The 19,465-nt window shown below is 40.5% G+C and overlaps 1 protein-coding gene across 1 annotated transcript in view; it reads left to right on the top strand.

Moving 5' to 3' along the window:
- The window catches only part of Rcd-1 (Required for cell differentiation 1), a 53,344-nt gene that overhangs the window by 23,978 nt on the left and 9,901 nt on the right, over positions 1 to 19,465 (top strand). The window contains exons 4-6 of the mRNA XM_071665030.1: positions 8,036 to 8,185; positions 13,824 to 13,982; positions 18,724 to 18,851. Coding sequence (XP_071521131.1) covers positions 8,036 to 8,185; positions 13,824 to 13,982; positions 18,724 to 18,851 — 437 coding nt within the window. The remainder of the gene's footprint in view (positions 1 to 8,035; positions 8,186 to 13,823; positions 13,983 to 18,723; positions 18,852 to 19,465) is intronic.

Genomic DNA, 19,465 nt, shown 5'->3' with positions numbered 1-19,465 from the left:
CGGGTAGGAAGAGAGGAAAGTGATTGGTTCTCAGTTAATGTAGGTTTGTGGCAGGGGTGTGTGATGTCTCCATGGTTGTTTAATTTGTTTATGGATGGGGTTGTTAGGGAGGTGAATGCAAGAGTTTTGGAAAGAGGGGTTAGTATGCAGTCTGTTGTGGATGAGAGAGCTTAGGAAGTGAGTCAGTTGATGTTTCGCTGATGATACTGCGCTGGTGGCTGATTCGTGTGAGAAACTGCAGAAGCTGGTGACTGAGTTTGGTAAAATGTGTGAAAGAAGAAAGCTGAGAGTAAATGTTAATAAGAGCAAGGTTATTAGGTACAGTAGGGTTGAGGGACAAGTCAATTGGGAGGTAAGTTTGAATGGAGAAAAACTGGAGGAAGTGAAGTGTTTTAGATATTTGGGAGTGGATTTGGCAGCAAATGGAACCATGGAAGCGGAAGTGAATCAGAGGGTGAGGGAGCTGGCGAAGGTTCTGGGAACATTGAAGAATGTGTGGAAGTCGAGAACATTATCTCGGAAAGCAAAAGTGCGTATGTTTGAAGGAATAGTGGTTCCAACAATGTTATATGGTTGCGAGGCAGGGTCTATAGAAAGAGCTGTGCGGAGGAGGGTGGAGGTGCTGGAAATGAGATGTTTGAGGACAATATGTGGTGTGAGGTGGTTTGATCGAGTAAGTGATAATAGGGTAAGAGAGATGTGTGGTAATAAAAAGAGTGTGGTTGAGAGAGCAGAAGAGGGTGTTTTGAAATGGTTTGGTCACATAGAGAGAAAGAATGAGGAAAGATTGACCAAGAGGATATATGTGTCAGAGGTGGAGGGAACGAGGAGAAGTGGGAGACCAAATTGGAGGTGGAAAGATGGAGTGAAAAAGATTTTGAGTGATCGGGGCCTAAGCATGCGTGCAAGGGATAGAGTGAATTGGAATGATCTGGTATACCGGGGTCGACATGCTGTCAATGGATTGAATCAGGGCATGTGAAGCGTCTGGGGTAAACCATGGAAAGGTCTGTGGGGCCTGGGTGTGGAAAGGGAGCTGTGGTTTTGGTGCATTATTACATGACGGCTAGAGACTGAGTGTGAACGAATGTGGCCTTTGTTGTCTTTCCCTAGCGCTACCTCGCGCACATGAGGGGGGAGAGGGATGTTATTTCACATGTGGCGGGGTGGCGATGGGAATCAATAAAGGCAGACATTATGAATTATGTACATGTGTATATATGTGCATCTGTGTAAGTGTATATATATATATGTATGGATTTATATGTAGCATTTATGGATCTGGAGAAGGAATATGATAGAGTTGATAGAGATGCTCTGTGGAAGGTATTAAGAATATATGGTGTGGGAGGCAAGTTGTTAGAAGCAGTGAAAAGTTTTTATCGAGGATGTAAGGCATGTGTACCTGTAGGAAGAGAGGAAAGTGATTGGTTCTCAGTGAGTGTAGGTTTGCGGCAGGGGTGTGTGATGTCTCCATGGTTGTTTAATTTGTTTATGGATGGGGTTGTTAGGGAGGTGAATACAAGAGTTTTGGAAAGAGGGGCAAGTATGAAGTCTGTTGTGGATGAGAGAGCTTGGGAAGTGAGTCAGTTGTTGTTCGCTGATGATACAGCGCTAGTGGCTAATTCATGTGAGAAACTGCAGAAGCTGGTGACTGAGTTTGGTAAAGTGTGTGAAAGAAGAAAGTTAAGAGTAAATGTGAATAAGAGCAAGGTTATTAGGTACAGTAGGGTTGAGGGTCAAGTCAATTGGGAGGTAAGTTTGAATGGAGAAAACTGGAGGAAGTAAAGTGTTTTAGATATCTGGGAGTGGATCTGGCAGCGGATGGAACCATGGAAGCGGAAGTGGATCATAGGGTGGGGGAGGGGGCGAAAGTTCTGGGATTGTTGAAGAATGTGTGGAAGTCGAGAACATTATCTCGGAAAGCAAAAATGGGTATGTTTGAAGGAATAGTGGTTCCAACAATGTTGTATGGTTGCGAGGCGTGGGCTATGGATAGAGTTGTGTGCAGGAGGGTGGATGTGCTGGAAATGAGATGTTTGAGGACAATGTGTGGTGTGAGGTGGTTTGATCGAGTAAGTAACGTAAGGGTAAGAGAGATGTGTGGAAATAAAAAGAGCGTGGTTGAGAGAGCAGAAGAGGGTGTTTTGAAATGGTTTGGGCACATGGAGAGAATGAGTGAGGAAAGATTGACCAAGAGGATATATGTGTCGGAGGTGGAGGGAACGAGAAGTGAGAGACCAAATTGGAGGTGGAAAGATGGAGTGAAAAAGATTTTGTGTGATCAGGGCCTGAACATGCATGAGGGTGAAAGGAGGGCAAGGAATAGAGTGAATTGGATCGATGTGGTATACCGGGGTTGACGTGCTGTTAGTGGATTGAATCAGAGCATGTGAAGCGTCTGGGGTAAACCATGGAAAGCTGTGTAGGTATGTATATTTGGGTGTGTGGACGTGTATGTATATACATGTGTATGGGGGTGGGTTGGGCCATTTCTTTCGTCTGTTTCCTTGCGCTACCTCGCAAACGCGGGAGACAGCGGCCAAGCAAAAAAAAAAAAAAATACGTTGAGATGTATAGGTATGTATATTTGCGTGTGTGGACATGTATTTATATACATGTGTATGTGGGTGGGTTGATCCATTCTTTCGTCTGTTTCCTTGCCGCTAATACAGGAGACAGTGCCAAAGCAAAATAAAAAAATAAATGTATGTAAGTAGGAGAGATGGCCAGAGAGCATTATTGGATCACGTGTTAGTTGATATGTGCGCGAAAGAGAGACTTTTGGATGTTAATGTGCTGAGAGGTGCAACTGTAGGGATGTATGATCATTATCTTGAGGAGGCGAAGGTGAACATTTGTAGAGGTTTTCAGAAAAGAAGAGAGAATGTTGGGGTGAAGAGAGTGGTGAGAGTAAGTGAGCTTGGAAAGGAGACTTGTGTGAGGAAGTACCAGGAGAGACTGAGTATAGAATGGAAAAAAGTGAGAACAAAGAACGTAAGGGGAGTGGGGGAGGAATAGGATGTATTTAGGGAAGCAATGATGGAATGCACAAAAGATGCTTGTGGCATGAGAAGCATGGGAGGTAGGGAGATTAGAAAGAGTTGTGAGTGGTGGGATGAAGAAGTAATATTATTAGTGGAAGAGAAGAGAGAGGCATTTGGATGATTTTTGCAGGGAAATAATGCAAATGACTGGGAGATGTATAAAAGAAAGAGGAAGGGGGTCAAGAGAAAGGTGCCAGAGGTGAAAAAGAGGGCAAATGAGAGATGGGGTGAGAAAGAACCATTAAATTTTAGGGAGAATAAAAAGATGTTTTGGAAGGAGGTAAATAAATTGCGAAAGACAAGGGAACAAATGGGAACATCAGTAAAGTGGGCTAATGGGGAGGTGATAACAAGTAGTGGTTATGTGAGAAGGAGATGGAGTGAGTATTTTGAAGGTTTGCTGAATGTGTTTGATGATAGAGTGGCAGATATAGGGTGTTTTGGTTGAGGTGGTGTGGAAAGTGAGAGGGTTAGGAAGAGTGATTCGGTAAACACAGAAGAGGTAGTAAAAGCTTTGTGGAAGATGAAAGCCGGCAAGGCAGCGGGTTTGGATGGTATTGCAATGGAATTTATTAAAAAAGGGGTGACTGTATTGTTGACTGGTTGGTAAGGTTATTTAATGTATGTATGACTCATGGGGAGGTGCCTGAGGATTGACGGAATGCTTGCATAGTGCCATTGTACAAAGGCAAAGGGGATAAAAGTGAGTGCTCAAATTACAGAGGTATAAGTTTGTTGAGTATTCCTGGGAAATTGTATGGGAGGGTATTGATTGAGAGGATGAAGACATGCACAGAGCATCAGATTGGGGAAGAGCAGTGTGGTTTCAGAAGTGGTAGAGGATGTGCAGATCAGGTGTTTGCTTTGAAGAATATATGTGAGAAATACTTAGAAAAGCAAATGGATTTGTATGTAGCATTTATGGATCTGGAGAAGGCATATGATAGAGTTGATAGAGATGCTCTGTGGAAGGTATTAAGAATATATGGTGTGGGAGGCAAGTTGTTAGAAGCGGTGAAAAATTTTCATTGAGGATGTAAGGCATGTGTATGTGTAGGAAGAGAGGAAAGTGATTGATTCTCAGTGAATGTAGGTTTGTGGCAGGGGTGTGTGATTTCTCCATGGTTGTTTAATTTGTTTATGGATGGGGTTGTTAGGGAGGTGAATGCAAGAGTTTTGGACAGAAGGGCAAGTATGCAGTCTGTTGTGGATGAGAGAGCTTGGGAAGTGAGTCATTTGTTGTTTGCTGATGATACAGCCCTGGTGGCTAATTTGTGTGAGAAACTGCAGAAGCTGGTGACTGAGTTTGGTAAAGTGTGTGAAAGTAGAAAGTTGAGAGTAAATGTGAATAAGAGCAAGGTTATTAGGTACAGTAGGGTTGAAGGTCAAGTCAATTGGGAGGTAAGTTTGAATGGAGAAAAACTGGAGGAGTGAAGTGTTTTAGATATCTGGGAGTTGATTTGGCAGCAGATAGAACCATGGAAGCAGAAGTGAATCATAGGGTGGGGGAGGGGGCGAAAGTTCTGGGAGTGTTGAATAATGTGTGGAAGTCGAAAACATTATCTCGGAAAGCAAAAATGGGTATGTTTGAAGGAATAGTGGTTCCAATAATGTTATATGGTTGCAAGGCGTGGGCTATGGATAGAGTTGTGCAGAGGAGGGTGGTTATGCTGGAAGTGAGATGTTTGAGGACAATATGTGGTGTGAGGTGGTTTGATCGAGTAAGTAATAATAGGGTAAGAGAGATGTGCGGTAATAAAAAGAGTGTGGTTGAGAGAGCAGAAGAGGGTGTTTTGAAATGGTTTGGTCACATAGAGAGAATGAGTGAGGAAAGTTTGACCAAGAGGATGTATGTGTCAAAGATGGAGGGAACGAGGAGAAGTGGGAGACCAAATTGGAGGTGGAAAGATGGAGTGAAAAAGATTTTGAGTGATCGGGGCCTGAGCATGCAGGAGGGTGAAAGGCGTGCAAAGAATAGAGTGAATTGGAATGATGTGCTATACCGGGGTCGACGTGCTGTCAATGGATTGAACCAGGGTATGTGAAGCGTCTGGGGTAAACCATGGAAAGTTCTGTGGTGCCTGGAGGTGGGAAGGGAGCTGTGGTTTCGGTGCATTATTACATGACAGCTAGAGACTGAGTGTGAACGAAAGTGGCCTTTGTTGTCTTTTCCTAGCGCACATGAGGGGGAGGGGGTTGTTATTTCATGTGTGGCGGGGTGGCGATGGGAATGAATGAAGGCAGACAGTATGAATTATGTACATGTGCATATATGTATATGCCTGTGTGTGTAAATGTATGTATACGTTTAGATGTATAGATATGTATATTTTGTGTGTGTGGACGTGTATGTATGTACATGTGTATTTGGGTGGGTTGGGACATTCTTTCGTCTGTTTCTTTGCGCTACCTCACTAATGCGGGAGACAGCGAGAAAGCAAAATAAATAAATAAATAGATAAAATGAGTGGATGTGTCTTTCTTCGTCTGCTTCTTGGCACTACCTTGTTAATATGCGAAATAGCAATCAAATATGAGAATAATGCATACATACATATACATTCACATGTATGTGTATATATTCATATTTGTTTTCTGCCATCCATTTTCAGTGCTACCCCACCCAACAGGAAAAAGCACAAATGTATAAAAGAGAAAAAATTATATACATTCTTCTATTCTCCCCCACACCTGATCACCAACCCCTGTATCAGTGAGGTAGCACCAGGAAACAGATGAAGAAAAGTCACATCTGCTCACATCCATACATGTGCTGTCATGTTTATTGCAATGAAACCACAGCTTTTCAAACCCCCCTTGCCTCATAAACCAAATTGATCCAGTTCATTCTATCCAGTGTGCCTCTCACACTCCTGAATGTTTATTTATTTATATTTCTTATACTTTGTCGCTGTCTGCCGCATTCGCGAGATAGTGCAAGGAAACAGATGAAAGAATGGCCCAATCCACCCACATACACATGTATATACATACACGTCCACACGCACATACACATACCTACACATCTCAACATATACATTTATATACACACACAGACATGTACATATATACACATGACCATAGTTCATACTGTCCGCCCTTATTCATTCCCGTTGCCACCCTGCCACAGATGAAATGACAACGCCCTCCCCCAGCATGTGCGTGAGGTAGCGCTAGGAAAAGACACAAAGGCCACATTCGTTCACACTCAGTCTCTAGCTGTCATGTATAATGCACCGAAATCACTGCTCCCTCTCCACATCCAGGCCCCACAAAACTTTCCGTGGTTTACCCCAGATGCTTCATATGCCCTGGTTCAATCCATTGACAGCACATTGACCCCGGTGTACTACATCGTTCCAATTCACTCTATTTCCTGCACGCCTTTCACCCTTCTGCATGTTCAGGCCCCAAATGCTCAAAATCTTTTTCACTGCATCTTTCCACCTCCAGTTTCATCTCCCACTTCTCCTCGTACCCTCCACCTCTGACACATATATCCTCTTTGTCAAGCTTTCCTCACTCATTCTCTCCATGTGACCAAACCATTTCAAAACAACCTGTTCTGCACTCTCAACCACACTCTTTTTATTACCACACATCTCTCTTACCCTTTCATTACTTACTCGATCAAACCTCCTCACACCACATATTGTCCTCAAACATCTCATTTCCAGCACATCCTCCCTCCTCCGCACAACTCTATCTATAGCCCACGCTTTGCAACCATATAACATTGTTGGAACCCCTATTCCTTCAAACATACCCATTTTTGCTTTCCAGGATAACGTTCTCGACTTCCACACATTTTTCAACGCTCCCAGAACTTTCAACCCCCTCCCCCATCCTATGATTTACTTCTGCTTCCATGGTTCCATCCGCTGCCAAATCCACTCCAAGATATCTAAAACACTTCACTTTCTCCATTTTATCTCCATTCAAACTTACCTCCCAATTGGCTTGTCCCTCAACCCTACTGTACCTAATAACCTTGCTCTTATTCACATTTACTCCCGAATGTTAAGACCTGATATTCCAGCATATACCACTAAACTGTTTAGCACCTAGCCTCAGAGGGATGGATGGACAGCTGAGTTGGCTATGAGCTGGTATTCACCTTAGAAACTAGAATTGTTCTTTCTGAATCATTCGTAGTTTATGTCTCAAGAATTTTTGGGAAATGTAACCCATCAAGTTATAGCTGGCACAACATGATTTGTTTTAGGAAGACTATCTAGTGGAAAAGTTCTGAGCCGAAGGCAGGTTTCTGTATAAAGAACTGATTTTTTGAGTCACCCTTGGTGCAGGATGCACGCAGAAAGTATGAAGCATTATGTGCGAGAACAGCAAGCCTACCAAATTTAAGTTTTGAGAAAATGCAAGTCAGATTTTTTTTTGTGTATGTATGAATAGCCTTACTACTCCAGCAGTTTCATCAATGCTCTTTGTTTTGTCTTAATGAATTCCACTGAAAATGCCGAAAGTACAAGCAGGACCCACAACATGGAAAGCAATGGGTTCCTTGGTCTTACAGTAGATGTACACAGAGCCAGTATGCCTTTTTTTCTTTACCTCCACCTTTTTCCACATGTTTACATTATTTTGCCTCTTCCAAAAGTAGTCTAATAAACTAGGGTGTACATCACTATCAGAACTCATAATTATAGCTACAGCAGCAAAATTATAGAAAAAAGAGCTGGTTACTGGTTGAGGAAGGGTTGCCATTGTAGCTTGACCACCACCTCTCTAAAACTTAAGAAATTTCTGGGCATTAAGGGCTAGCACGCCTTGATGAGGACCATGTAATATAAAAAGTGGAAAGGCCTTTCTAATACCATAGAAAATAATTTTTGGGTCTGGCAGGCTTTCCCATGTCTTACAGAGCCCCTTACACAACAATAAGCCCATTTCTTGTCATATTTATGTGTGTGTAGTTAGTCTGATGAATTTATTGTAATCACCTCACCAAAAGATGAACTTCATTTCAGTGTGTGGCATCACATCCAGAGACACGCTCTCAGTTCTTGGCAGCTCATATTCCTCTGTACCTGTATCCATTCTTACAAACTGTCAGTAAGACTCGACCCTTTGAGTATCTTCGCCTCACTTCACTTGGTGTTATTGGTGCTTTAGTTAAGGTAAGATTACTTTTCCAGTATCATTGATAAAATGTCATTGGTAATGAGAAGTGTTACAATTTTTGTACATCATACAGTAGTTGATGACTTAAGATGCTCTTAAATGAGTCAGCAGTTTGAAGATTCAGAGAGGAATAATTTTTATACATTTAGGGGGAATAAATGAGTGTTTTACATTGTGTGCAAGCATAAGTGATTGAAGGTAAATGCAAGTATAGGTATGGTAATGATGTTTGAAAGGAAGCAAGAGTGAAAGTATAGATTTTGCAAAGCCCTACAGAACGAGAGAAGAAAGTGCACTAAAGTGTGTTATAGATATGGAAGAGAAAGACTGGAAGAGTTGACAGAATTTTAAGTATTTGAGAGCTGTCTTGGATAAATTCAGTGATATGGAAGAATATATAAGGGAGAGAGCAATACAAGGTAGAATGATTATTTGGTTCCTTAATAGAATAATGAAGGGTAGAGTTGTAAGTATGGGAATGAAGAAAGGATTAAGGGTTGAGCCTCATAAGCCAAGAATCCAGGCTGTTGAAATTAATTCTTTGCAAGGAGCATGTAGTATGACTAGATAGAATGAAGAAAGTAATGAGGGTGTGTACAGGAGATTTGGTATGGCAGGGAATGCACAGGAAATGAATTGTAGAGTGGGTGAAATGTAATATTTTGAGGTGAGATGGGCATTTGGAAAGAATGTAAGATAGCAAGTTTACAATGAGAGTGTATGATAGTATGATGAAAGGGGTTGGTTTGAGAGGAAGACCACCAATGACATGGGGAATTAAAGTGAAGGAATACGAGAGGGAGAGAAATGGGGCAAGAATGTGTGGTGTATGTAAGGAAGGCATGTAAGGACAGGATAAGCGGAGAATCCTTTGCCATGGCCACTTACTTAATATAAGTTCCTGAAGGGAATACATGTCAGAGATACAGATAGATCAGTAGATTGATAGAAATGAGCGTGATTGAAAGAATACACTGAAAAAGTGCTGTGGTTTTGTCAGTTAATGCAGGCAATAAATGATACCCTTTCAGGGCAGTTCTGTTGTATAGTTACTGAATTTCATCATTTATTAGGGGTTATTGTGGTTGCACAGAATTTAAAGGGTATTACCTGGTGAATGCTGTGCTATCATGATGAGCAAGGATGGTTGTGGCAAAGGTGAGTTTGAGTGTTAAGTCATTAAATTGTGAAGAACAGGACAATACACATAGAGCTATGTGGAGGTGGGAAAAATGTAATCATAAATTTTGGAAGCAGTTTCTATGATAATGTAATGATGTGAAACATTAGTTTTCTTAGGTGTGAATAGGAATGATATAAAAGCAGTATGAATGGATAACTTATGTGCAGCATTTGGAATCTGGAGAACATGTAGAGCAAATAGTGAAGATATGAGATTTATGATATGAGGAAGATATGAGAAAGATGCATGACTGTAAAATCTTCAAAATTCTATGGCCATGTTGGATGTGTAGATGATAAAGTGGTTGGGCAAGGTCTTTTGGATTATAGATGAAGATTCAGAAAAATCAGTAGTCAGGGATATAGATAAACAGATGAAATGGTTAAGTTATTTAGGGTTTATTGGATGAGGATTCCTTGAGAAATTTTTATGATTTTGTGCAGTAGAAATGTTATTTGTTAGAGTAGAGGTATGAATGAAAATGTTGGTCTGATATGTCAGAACGATTTAATGTGCAGAGTAAAAAATCTAAGTAGTGAAGTGTGTAATTTTTAAAATCTTTGTTCACTTCAAGTTGTTGGACAGAAGTTGAGAATATGTGTGGGTGAACTGAGACTGTGTGTGCATTAGTTACCCTTGGTAAATGGGAAGAGATTTAGAGATGATAAAAAAGAGGAATGTTGAAATGTTATCATTTCAAAGCTTTAGAATGATACATGGAAGAGAAATGATGTAAGAGGAGAACAAAAGGGTTTGATTGACTATGTGGTTGAGGAAGTCTATGCTGGATGTTAAGAGTTGTGAGAGGATTCTTTGTGGAGCTGAAAATCAGAGACAAGTGGAGGTATGTTGTAAGGAAGAATGGAGAAGTAAAAGTGTTGGCAAGCAAGACCAGTTAGAAAGAACACAAGGAGGAGGATTAAAAGGTAACCAAAAGTTTAGATGGAAGTGCAGTAAATGTAGGGATGCAGTCTTGTGTGAATTGAAAATTATTGTGGAAAAGTATTGAGCAGAAGGTAAGAAGCTGTATGCAGCATTTATGATTTAAGCTTATGATAAAGTCAAGGGGAATGCTTTATGGAATGTGTTAAGGATATATGGGGTAGAGGGACAGCTATTGGATGGTGTGAAAGCATTTTATAGAGAAGCAAAGGATGTGTAAGAGTGGATGGAGGGTTGAATGGAAGTTTCATTATACATATGGGTGTGTGGCAAGGCTATGTGATGTCTTCATGACTTTTTAACTCTTATATGGACAGAGTGATAAGAGAAGTGAAAGCAGAGCTTAGGAAAGGGGGTGCAGAGATGGGGTGTGGTGTTGAGGTATGGTGGCTAGTGACAATCCTGTTTGCAGATGATGCTGTGTTGTTTGCTGAGTGTGAGAAGGAGTTAAAGATGGTTGTAAGAGTGTTTTATGATGTGAGTGTAGGTGATTGAAGGTAAATATGAGTAAAAGTAAACTAATGGTGCTTTAAAGGAAACAGGCTGATAATATAGATTTTGCAAAACTGTATAGAGTGAAAGAGGAAAGTGCAATGACTTTTGTTTTACATATGGGGGAAGAAAGACTGGAAGACGTGAAATTATTTAAGTATTTAAGAAAAAAAAAAGGGCAAATGAGAGTTGGGGTGAGAGAGTATCATTAAATTTTAGGGAGAATAAAAAGATGTTCTGGAAGGAGGTAAATAAAGTGCGTAAGACAAGGGAGCAAATGGGAACTTCAGTGAAGGGCGCAAATGGGGAGGTGATAACAAGTAGTGGTGATGTGAGAAGGAGATGGAGTGAGTATTTTGAAGGTTTGTTGAATGTGTTTGATGATAGAGTGGCAGATATAGGGTGTTTTGGTCGAGGTGGTGTGCAAAGTGAGAGGGTTAGGGAAAATGATTTGGTAAACAGAGAAGAGGTAGTAAAAGCTTTGTGGAAGATGAAAGCCGGCAAGGCAGCAGGTTTGGATGGTATTGCAGTGGAATTTATTAAAAAAGGGGGTGACTGTATTGTTGACTGGTTGGTAAGGTTATTTAATGTATGTATGACTTATGGTGAGGTGCCTGAGGATTGGCGGAATGCGTGCATAGTGCCATTGTACAAAGGCAAAGGGGATAAGAGTGAGTGCTCAAATTACAGAGGTATAAGTTTGTTGAGTATTCCTGGTAAATTATATGGGAGGGTATTGATTGAGAGGGTGAAGGCATGTACAGAGCATCAGATTGGGGAAGAGCAGTGTGGTTTCAGAATGGTAGAGGATGTGTGGATCAGGTGTTTGCTTTGAAGAATGTATGTGAGAAATACTTAGAAAAGCAAATGGATTTGTATGTAGCATTTATGGATCTGGAGAAGGCATATGATAGAGTTGATAGAGATGCTCTGTGGAATGGAAGGTATTAAGAATATATGGTGTGGGAGGCAAGTTGTTAGAAGCAGTGAAAAGTTTTTATCGAGGATGTAAGGCATGTGTACGTGTAGGAAGAGAGGAAAGTGATTGGTTCTCAGTGAATGTAGGTTTGCGGCAGGGGTGTGTGATGTCTCCATGGTTGTTTAATTTGTTTATGGATGGGGTTGTTAGGGAGGTGAATGCAAGAGTTTTGGAAAGAGGGGCAAGTATGAAGTCTGTTGGGGATGAGAGAGCTTGGGAAGTGAGTCAGTTGTTGTTCGCTGATGATACAGCGCTGGTGGCTGAGTCATGTGAGAAACTGCAGAAGCTGGTGACTGAGTTTGGTAAAGTATGTGAAAGAAGAAAGTTAAGAGTAAATGTGAATAAGAGCAAGGTTATTAGGTACAGTAGGGTTGAGGGTCAAGTCAGTTGGGAGGTGAGTTTGAATGGAGAAAAACTGGAGGAAGTGAAGTGTTTTAGATATCTGGGTGTGGCTCTGGCAGCGGATGGAACCATGGAAGCGGAAGTGGATCATAGGGTGGGGGAGGGGGCGAAAATTCTGGGAGCCTTGAAGAATGTGTGGAAGTCGAGAACATTATCTCGGAAAGCAAAAATGGGTATGTTTGAAGGAATAGTGGTTCCAACAATGTTGTATGGTTGCGAGGCGTGGGCTATGGATAGAGTTGTGCGCAGGAGGATGGATGTGCTGGAAATGAGATGTTTGAGGACAATGTGTGGTGTGAGGTGGTTTGATCGAGTAAGTAACGTAAGGGTAAGAGAGATGTGTGGAAATAAAAAGAGCGTGGTTGAGAGAGCAGAAGAGGGTGTTTTGAAATGGTTTGGGCACATGGAGAGAATGAGTGAGGAAAGATTGACCAAGAGGATATATGTGTCGGAGGTGGAGGGAACGAGGAGAAGAGGGAGACCAAATTGGAGGTGGAAAGATGGAGTGAAAAAGATTTTGTGTGATCGGGGCCTGAACATGTAGGAGGGTGAAAGAAGGGCAAGGAATAGAGTGAATTGGAGCGATGTGGTATACCGGGGTTGACGTGCTGTCAGTGGATTGAATCAAGGCATGTGAAGCGTCTGGGGTAAACCATGGAAAGCTGTGTAGATATGTATATTTGCGTGTGTGGACGTATGTATATACATGTGTATGGGGGTGGGTTGGGCCATTTCTTTTGTCTGTTTCCTTGTGCTACCTCGCAAACGCGGGAGACAGCAACAAAGCAAAAAAAAAAAAAAAGAGCTATTTTGGGTGAGATAGGTGATATGGAAGGAGAGAATAGGGTAAACAGTACAGGATGGAAGTGTCATTCATTCCCTTAATAGAACAATGAAAGGAAGAGGTGTAAGAATGGAAGTGAAATGAGGATTAAAGGATAACAGTCCTCCCAACCCTGACCCATGTAGCCAAAACATGAATGTTTAGTGAGTCACAGAGGTCAAGAATCCATGCTATGGAAATGAGCTTATTGAGAGGAACATGTGTTATGATTAGATGGAATGAAGAAAGTAATGAGGGAGCATATGATAGAATTGATCTGGCAGGGAGTGGTAGAGTGGGTGAAACACAACACTTTTAGGTGGTTTGGGCTTGTGGAAAGAATGCATATGAGGAGTATACAAGGAGAGTGTATGATAGCTTGATTAAAGAAATTGTTGTGAGAGGAGGAATACCTGTGACATGAGGAAATAGAGTGGATGAGTACTGGAGGGAAAGAAATGGTGGAAGAATGCGTGTATGTGAGGGAAGTGTGTAAAGACAGGGTAAAGTTGAGACTCTTTTACTATGACCATCCTCTTGATAGGAGTTTCTGGAGGGAACAGGCATCAGAGATATAAGTAGGTAGACAAAAGGGTGTATTTCATTTGAAATCGAAGTGGAATTTAGGTCTATGAGTACATGTGGTAAAGATATGCTCTTAGGTGTATATATTTTAAAGCAGCATGTGAATAATTGCCAAGCAGGATAGACATACAGAAATTAGTTTTATAGTTATATAGAAGTGAAAATATTCCTAATATTTTCAACATTAGATTTCTGATTAATTGTTCATATCCTTAATTCTCTGCACAGACTGATGAACAAGAGGTTATAAACTTCTTGCTGACGACAGAGATTATCCCATTGTGTTTGCGAATAATGGAGTCAGGGTCAGAACTCAGCAAGACAGTGGCTACTTTCATCCTTCAGAAGATCCTCCTTGATGAAACAGGACTAAACTATATATGTCAGGTTAGTTTTCTTTTAAATAACTTGAGAGACAAGATGTAGTATAGAACATCAGTTTAGTATTAAACCTGAGCAGGTGGTGAAAGATAATCAAGGGGAGAGTAGATCCAGCATGAAAGAAGGATGTGAAGGAATGTTAAAAAGGATAGTATGGTAATGTATCCTATATAGCTAATGTGTGTATTTGATTACCTTCTCACAGATTTGGGCCTCCTGTCCCTTGTCTACTAGCTCCTGCAGAGGACCAAAAATTACTTCACATGTGCACCATTGACTCGGTTAAATGCAGATGCTAACCAGCTGGTCATTGACTTTTGACCTTGGACTTACACATGGCAGACTTTCTCTCATTGGAATACACCCATCCCTCACTTTTATGCGGGGTCACTCTATGCAATTTCACTATTCTGCAAGGAACCTACTTCAACCAGTCCTTTTTTGAGTCAAAATTCGCTGCTATACATGTTTGGTAGAAAGTGTGCAAGAACCAAAGCTTTTCTCTATATGTTGATTTGTTTGCTATATGCAATTTCTCTGTGTGGTTTTTCGCAGAACATAACCCCTGCATAAAGCTAGGGATAGGTATATTGCGAAATGACATTTTTCTGTGGTTTAACCTCTCATTCTTGCCATTTTAGTCTATTCATTTCTTATTGTCAGCACAGGCTTCCTACCCACTTATAACATATTTTCCTGAAAATACTTCTTCCCAAATGCCAGCAATTTTTATCCTTCCCTAGGAATTTATGTGTTTGGGACTAGATGTTGTGAATCTGGCAACTTCCCTGGTGTGTCTGCAGATATAACCTCTCACCTCCCTGTATTCCTCTTCATAACTCCCATATTGCTTGTACAGCCCTCCTGCTCACCAATAACATTTTCCTGAATATGTATCACCCAAACATCCTGGCAAGGAAATGGATGAATTATTGGCACCTATGTATGTGGGTTTAGTCATCATGCATCTGGCAGCTTCCACGGCATTTCTGCTGACAGGAGAGACAGGACTGCCTTTTTATAGTGAGGTAAGAGATATATATACCATAGGGCCCAATCTCTTGATCTCTGTTTATTATCGTTTTTTTTATACTTGATCGTTGTTTCTCGTGTTAATGAGGTAGTGCCATAAATAGACGAATAAAGGCCACATCCACATACATCCATTCTCTACTTGTCATGTGTAATGCACTGAAACCACAGTCAAACCTCACAGACCTATCCATAAAACTGTCTGTTGTTGAATGCTTAATTTTTCTTGGGTTCTAAACAAGAACTTCCTGATCAATAGTTTTATTTGTTTTCCAGTTTTATTTGTTTACACTTGAGATGGAATCTTTCAAGCACCCCAGCCCTCACTGTATAGGCACTGTTTTACATGAAATAAGTAGTGGATTTTGGTGTTTTTTCTCTGTCCTTACCAGTAAATAAAGTTTCTGCTTTTGAAGTCTCATCCACTAGCTTCATCGACTCATCGACTTTTCTTTAACTATGAAATACTTCATTACACTCTTTCTTAGGTTTCTTGTGTTTTGTCATGCTCTGACCCCTTATTGATCTTTCTTTCTTAATCTCAAAGAATTGATCTTTCTTTATTAATCTCAGAGAATTGATCACTCTGAGCATATAAGTTTCAAACCTTGAAAGTTGTAGTCATCATACCCCTTTTCTCTCCAAATAAATAAATAGTAGGAACAAATTCATAGCTACCAAAGTGTCACTGTAACTCAGTTCCCTTTCAGGAACTTCTTTGCTGTCCATTCTACTCTATCTGCCCTTAATGGGTTTTCAAATGGTTTTATTGATGTACCAACTGGTATTGTATGGGGAGGGAGTTTTGCCCTTGTGGGTCCTCGTCTCTTGAAGATTATCTAATGTTTGACAACTTTTTAAACTTCTGTATGCTATCCTCATTTACCACATCAAGGTCAGTTTATTCCATTCATCCACTGCTCTTATACTGTAAAAATAATTACATCTTTTTTAAAAAGTTTGCTTAATTTCATGTTATGTCCTCAGGTTGTCCTATTCCAACATCTTTTGAAGAATTGTTCTCTGTCTCCATTAACATTTTGGTTTAAAAACTTCAAGATTGTGATCAGGTCCCTCCTCACTCTTTTCTTCTATGGTGGGCAGGTAATAGTCTATCTATACCTCTGATGCTTGTTCCCTTCTGAAACTTGCTCAAGGGATGGCCATGGCAATAGAATCTCCATAATTAGTGAACTCCAGTGCCACTTCTTACCCTTTAGTGCCTCACCCTTAACAGGTCACTGGTAGAGGGCAAGTCAAGCAGTGTTTGTAGAGGCTCCTACTTAATGTTCCTACTGTTTACTGCTGACTACTTCTACCTAATGCTCTTGCCTAAAGTTCCATTTAATGTGTCTACCTAATATTCCTACCTGCTATTTTTATTTATTACTCATACCATTCTGCTAAAAGGGAGGCTTAGCATATAGCACCCACCATAGGAAATCTAGAATTACAAAGAATGAGCTGTGTAAGTTAAGTATTGTCAGGTGTAACGTGTGCCTAGGAGAGATTTTACATTTGTGGATGGAATGCCAGTAGTCCACGTGTGGGTGAGGCAGGAAAAAAAAAAGATATTAGCTTTTAAACTTTTCTTTTAACTCATTTCTGTTAAATCTGGTACCAACTTTTTGCTCTCTTCTGGATCTTCCTCATTAGTTCATTGTGCTTTTTTAGTTGTGGTGACCAAACATGAGAAACATAATCTAGTTTTGGCTTTTTTTTTTTGAGAATAACAGCTTGCTAAATATCTTTTTATCCATAAATTTGAAAGCTGCTCTAATATTTGCTGGCAGATGGTTTGTCAAATTCCAAGTTCCTCTCATACACACAATCCTGGAGCTAAGTTCCTGCTGGATAATGATCATTTAAAGGCCTTCTTTCATTGTGTCCCATTCGCATTGCTGTACATTTGCTTGTGTAGAATTTCATCAACGTTGTATCAGACTAACTTTGGAGTCTGTCGTGGACCCTTTGTGTGCTGATGCAATCCTATTTTCTTTCCTCCTGACCTTTGAAGCATCTGCAAACATATTCAGATAGAAATCCATATGTTGTAGCAAATCATTCACATAGATCATGACAAGTAACTGTCTCAGGGCAAAACATTGAAGCACTCCTTTGGTGAACTCAACCCACCTAGAGTTGGCTCTTCTGATGTATCTTTTGTACCCTTCCTTTGAAATAATCTTCCATCCTCTGGAGGACTCTCCTCCTTATTCCTGCCTGGTGATCCAGCTTTTTAATCCCCCTCCCATGTGGCACTGTGTCCGATGCTTTCTGTCAATCTCGCTACAAACAATCCATCCAGCTTTGCCTTTTGCCTACAATAGAGCTGACTTTCACAGAAATCTAAGCTGCTAATTACACATGACTTCCTTTCCCAAAAAATGTGTTGCCTCTCACTTGAGTGATCTCTCCTCTGTAGAGAGTCATCGATTTGCTTGTCTCCTTTTATGTTGGTCAGTATGACATTTGCCTTTTTCCACTCCCTTGGCACTCCTTCTCCAGGGATATCTTAAACAGTATTTCAAAAGGTCTGTCTTGTGTATCTATATCTAAAGTATGTATGGTAAAATTTCATCAGGACTGTGAGCCATGTATGGGTCTATGGTTTAAGACCCTTTAGTATTCAGTTAATGTTTCTAGATATCCCAATGTTTTTTAAACCACCCCATCCAACCTCACTAATGTTGGAGATAGTCTTCCACTGTGAAAACACTTCACAACTTATTCATTTTCTTGCATATCTTTATACAGAGCTGCCAACCATTACATTTTTGCCCGTATTTATAACTTATAGAAAAATATGGCAGTATGTTTTTTCTTAGTCAAATACGTTTTTTGAAATTCTGGTTGTATGTTCCTGTATTGTACATGTTTTGCGTATGTAATGTATGGGAAGTTCACAGGGGTGCACTATTCAATATATAGTGTATGTTCTCATCGTGCACACAAGTACTAATGTAGTGTGCAAAATAATAGTTGGACATCGGTCAGTTTCCGACCGTTTCACGGAAATGACCACACAGATTGTTGCACAGTCGGTCTTACCATCTAATCATATCTTCAGCTTGTGTAACCAGGCGAGCCCTACTCCTAGGCCTGGCACTGCTGAGGCTTCAAAAAGTCGCACAAAATTATCATGTTTAGTAAAAGTGGATAAGAAATTACTGATTCCCTTCCTTTTATTGCTGTTCTTCAAAGTAGTAAAGTTTAATGTACAAAGTGACAGATGAAGAGTAACAAATGAAAATTGTGTTAGAAAAATCAAATCCTCAGTAGGTAAGTTACATCATCACATCAGTTTATTTGGGCCTCGAGCATTAATCTGTGGGAGTAAAACAAACTACTATGTATAAATCCAATCCTTTTCTGCAAAATTTAGAGTGGCTAAGTGAACAAACCAGTAAAAATGTTCATATTACTATTACAAATTACAAACCATGTTGATGTAAAATAGTGGAACTTCCCTGTTTGGCTCTAGATATTCCCTATACCAGAAAGTTTGCTGCTGGCTCTCGATATTCCTTATACCAGAAAGTTTGCTGCCAGTTCTCCATGTCACCAATAAAGGTAATTGGATTGCTACTGCATTTTGTAGCTTTTCAGAAGCTTTTTCTCTAATCCTCTTCCTTCAGGTAGGTATGCTCTCATTTTGAATTTCTAAAAACATTAAATAATCCTAGATTACATCCCTTCTGTTGTTTACCAACAGACCTATGAACGATTCTCCCATGTGGCCATGATCCTTGGCAAGATGGTGATTGCCTTGGCCAAGGAACAATCTGCAAGGTTGCTGAAACATGTTATACGCTGTTACCTAAGACTCTCAGATAACCCAAGGTTGGTAAAATGGTCTAATTTGGCACTAGTTTGATTACTGTGAATGTGATTTTAGTTATGCAGCTCTTTCATCCTTCATGTGGGACTCCCAAAGCCTTAAGGTTGCATTTTTTGTTGGGATAAGGTTTGTTGGGATAAGGTAAGATTAGCTCTTCTGGGGTGGGAAGGTCTTTGATTATGCTGTACACCTTTGCATCCACTGACAGAAGGTGACACCTTGCTCATAGTATTACCACTTGCAAGCAGTGCTTGCAAAAGGCATAGGAAAAGGTGGTGAACATGGGAAAATGAGTCCTGTGTGTAGAGATACCAAGAGAGACATTGAATGAAGTGTGATATTGAGTCTAAGTTAATGAAACAAAGGGAAAGGTATTTAGGGAAACACTGATTATGTGTGCAGATGACATGTGTGACATCTAGATGGTGGGATGGGATGTGGGCATATGAGAAAGGATAGTAAAGATGAATTGTTAGCGAGAGAGAAAAAGAGACGTGTATGGACATAGTGACTTGGAGTATAAGAGAAAGCGGCAGAATTCAAGAGAAAGGCACAAGAGCTGAAAAAGAGGGGAAATAGAGATGGGTTGAGAGAATATCAATATTTTGGAATGAGG

Source organism: Panulirus ornatus, chromosome 9 (genome assembly GCF_036320965.1).
Source record: "Panulirus ornatus isolate Po-2019 chromosome 9, ASM3632096v1, whole genome shotgun sequence".
NCBI lineage: Eukaryota > Metazoa > Arthropoda > Malacostraca > Decapoda > Palinuridae > Panulirus > Panulirus ornatus.
The sequence above is the reverse complement of the archived record's forward strand: the minus strand, read 5'-3'. Positions and strand labels throughout refer to the sequence as shown.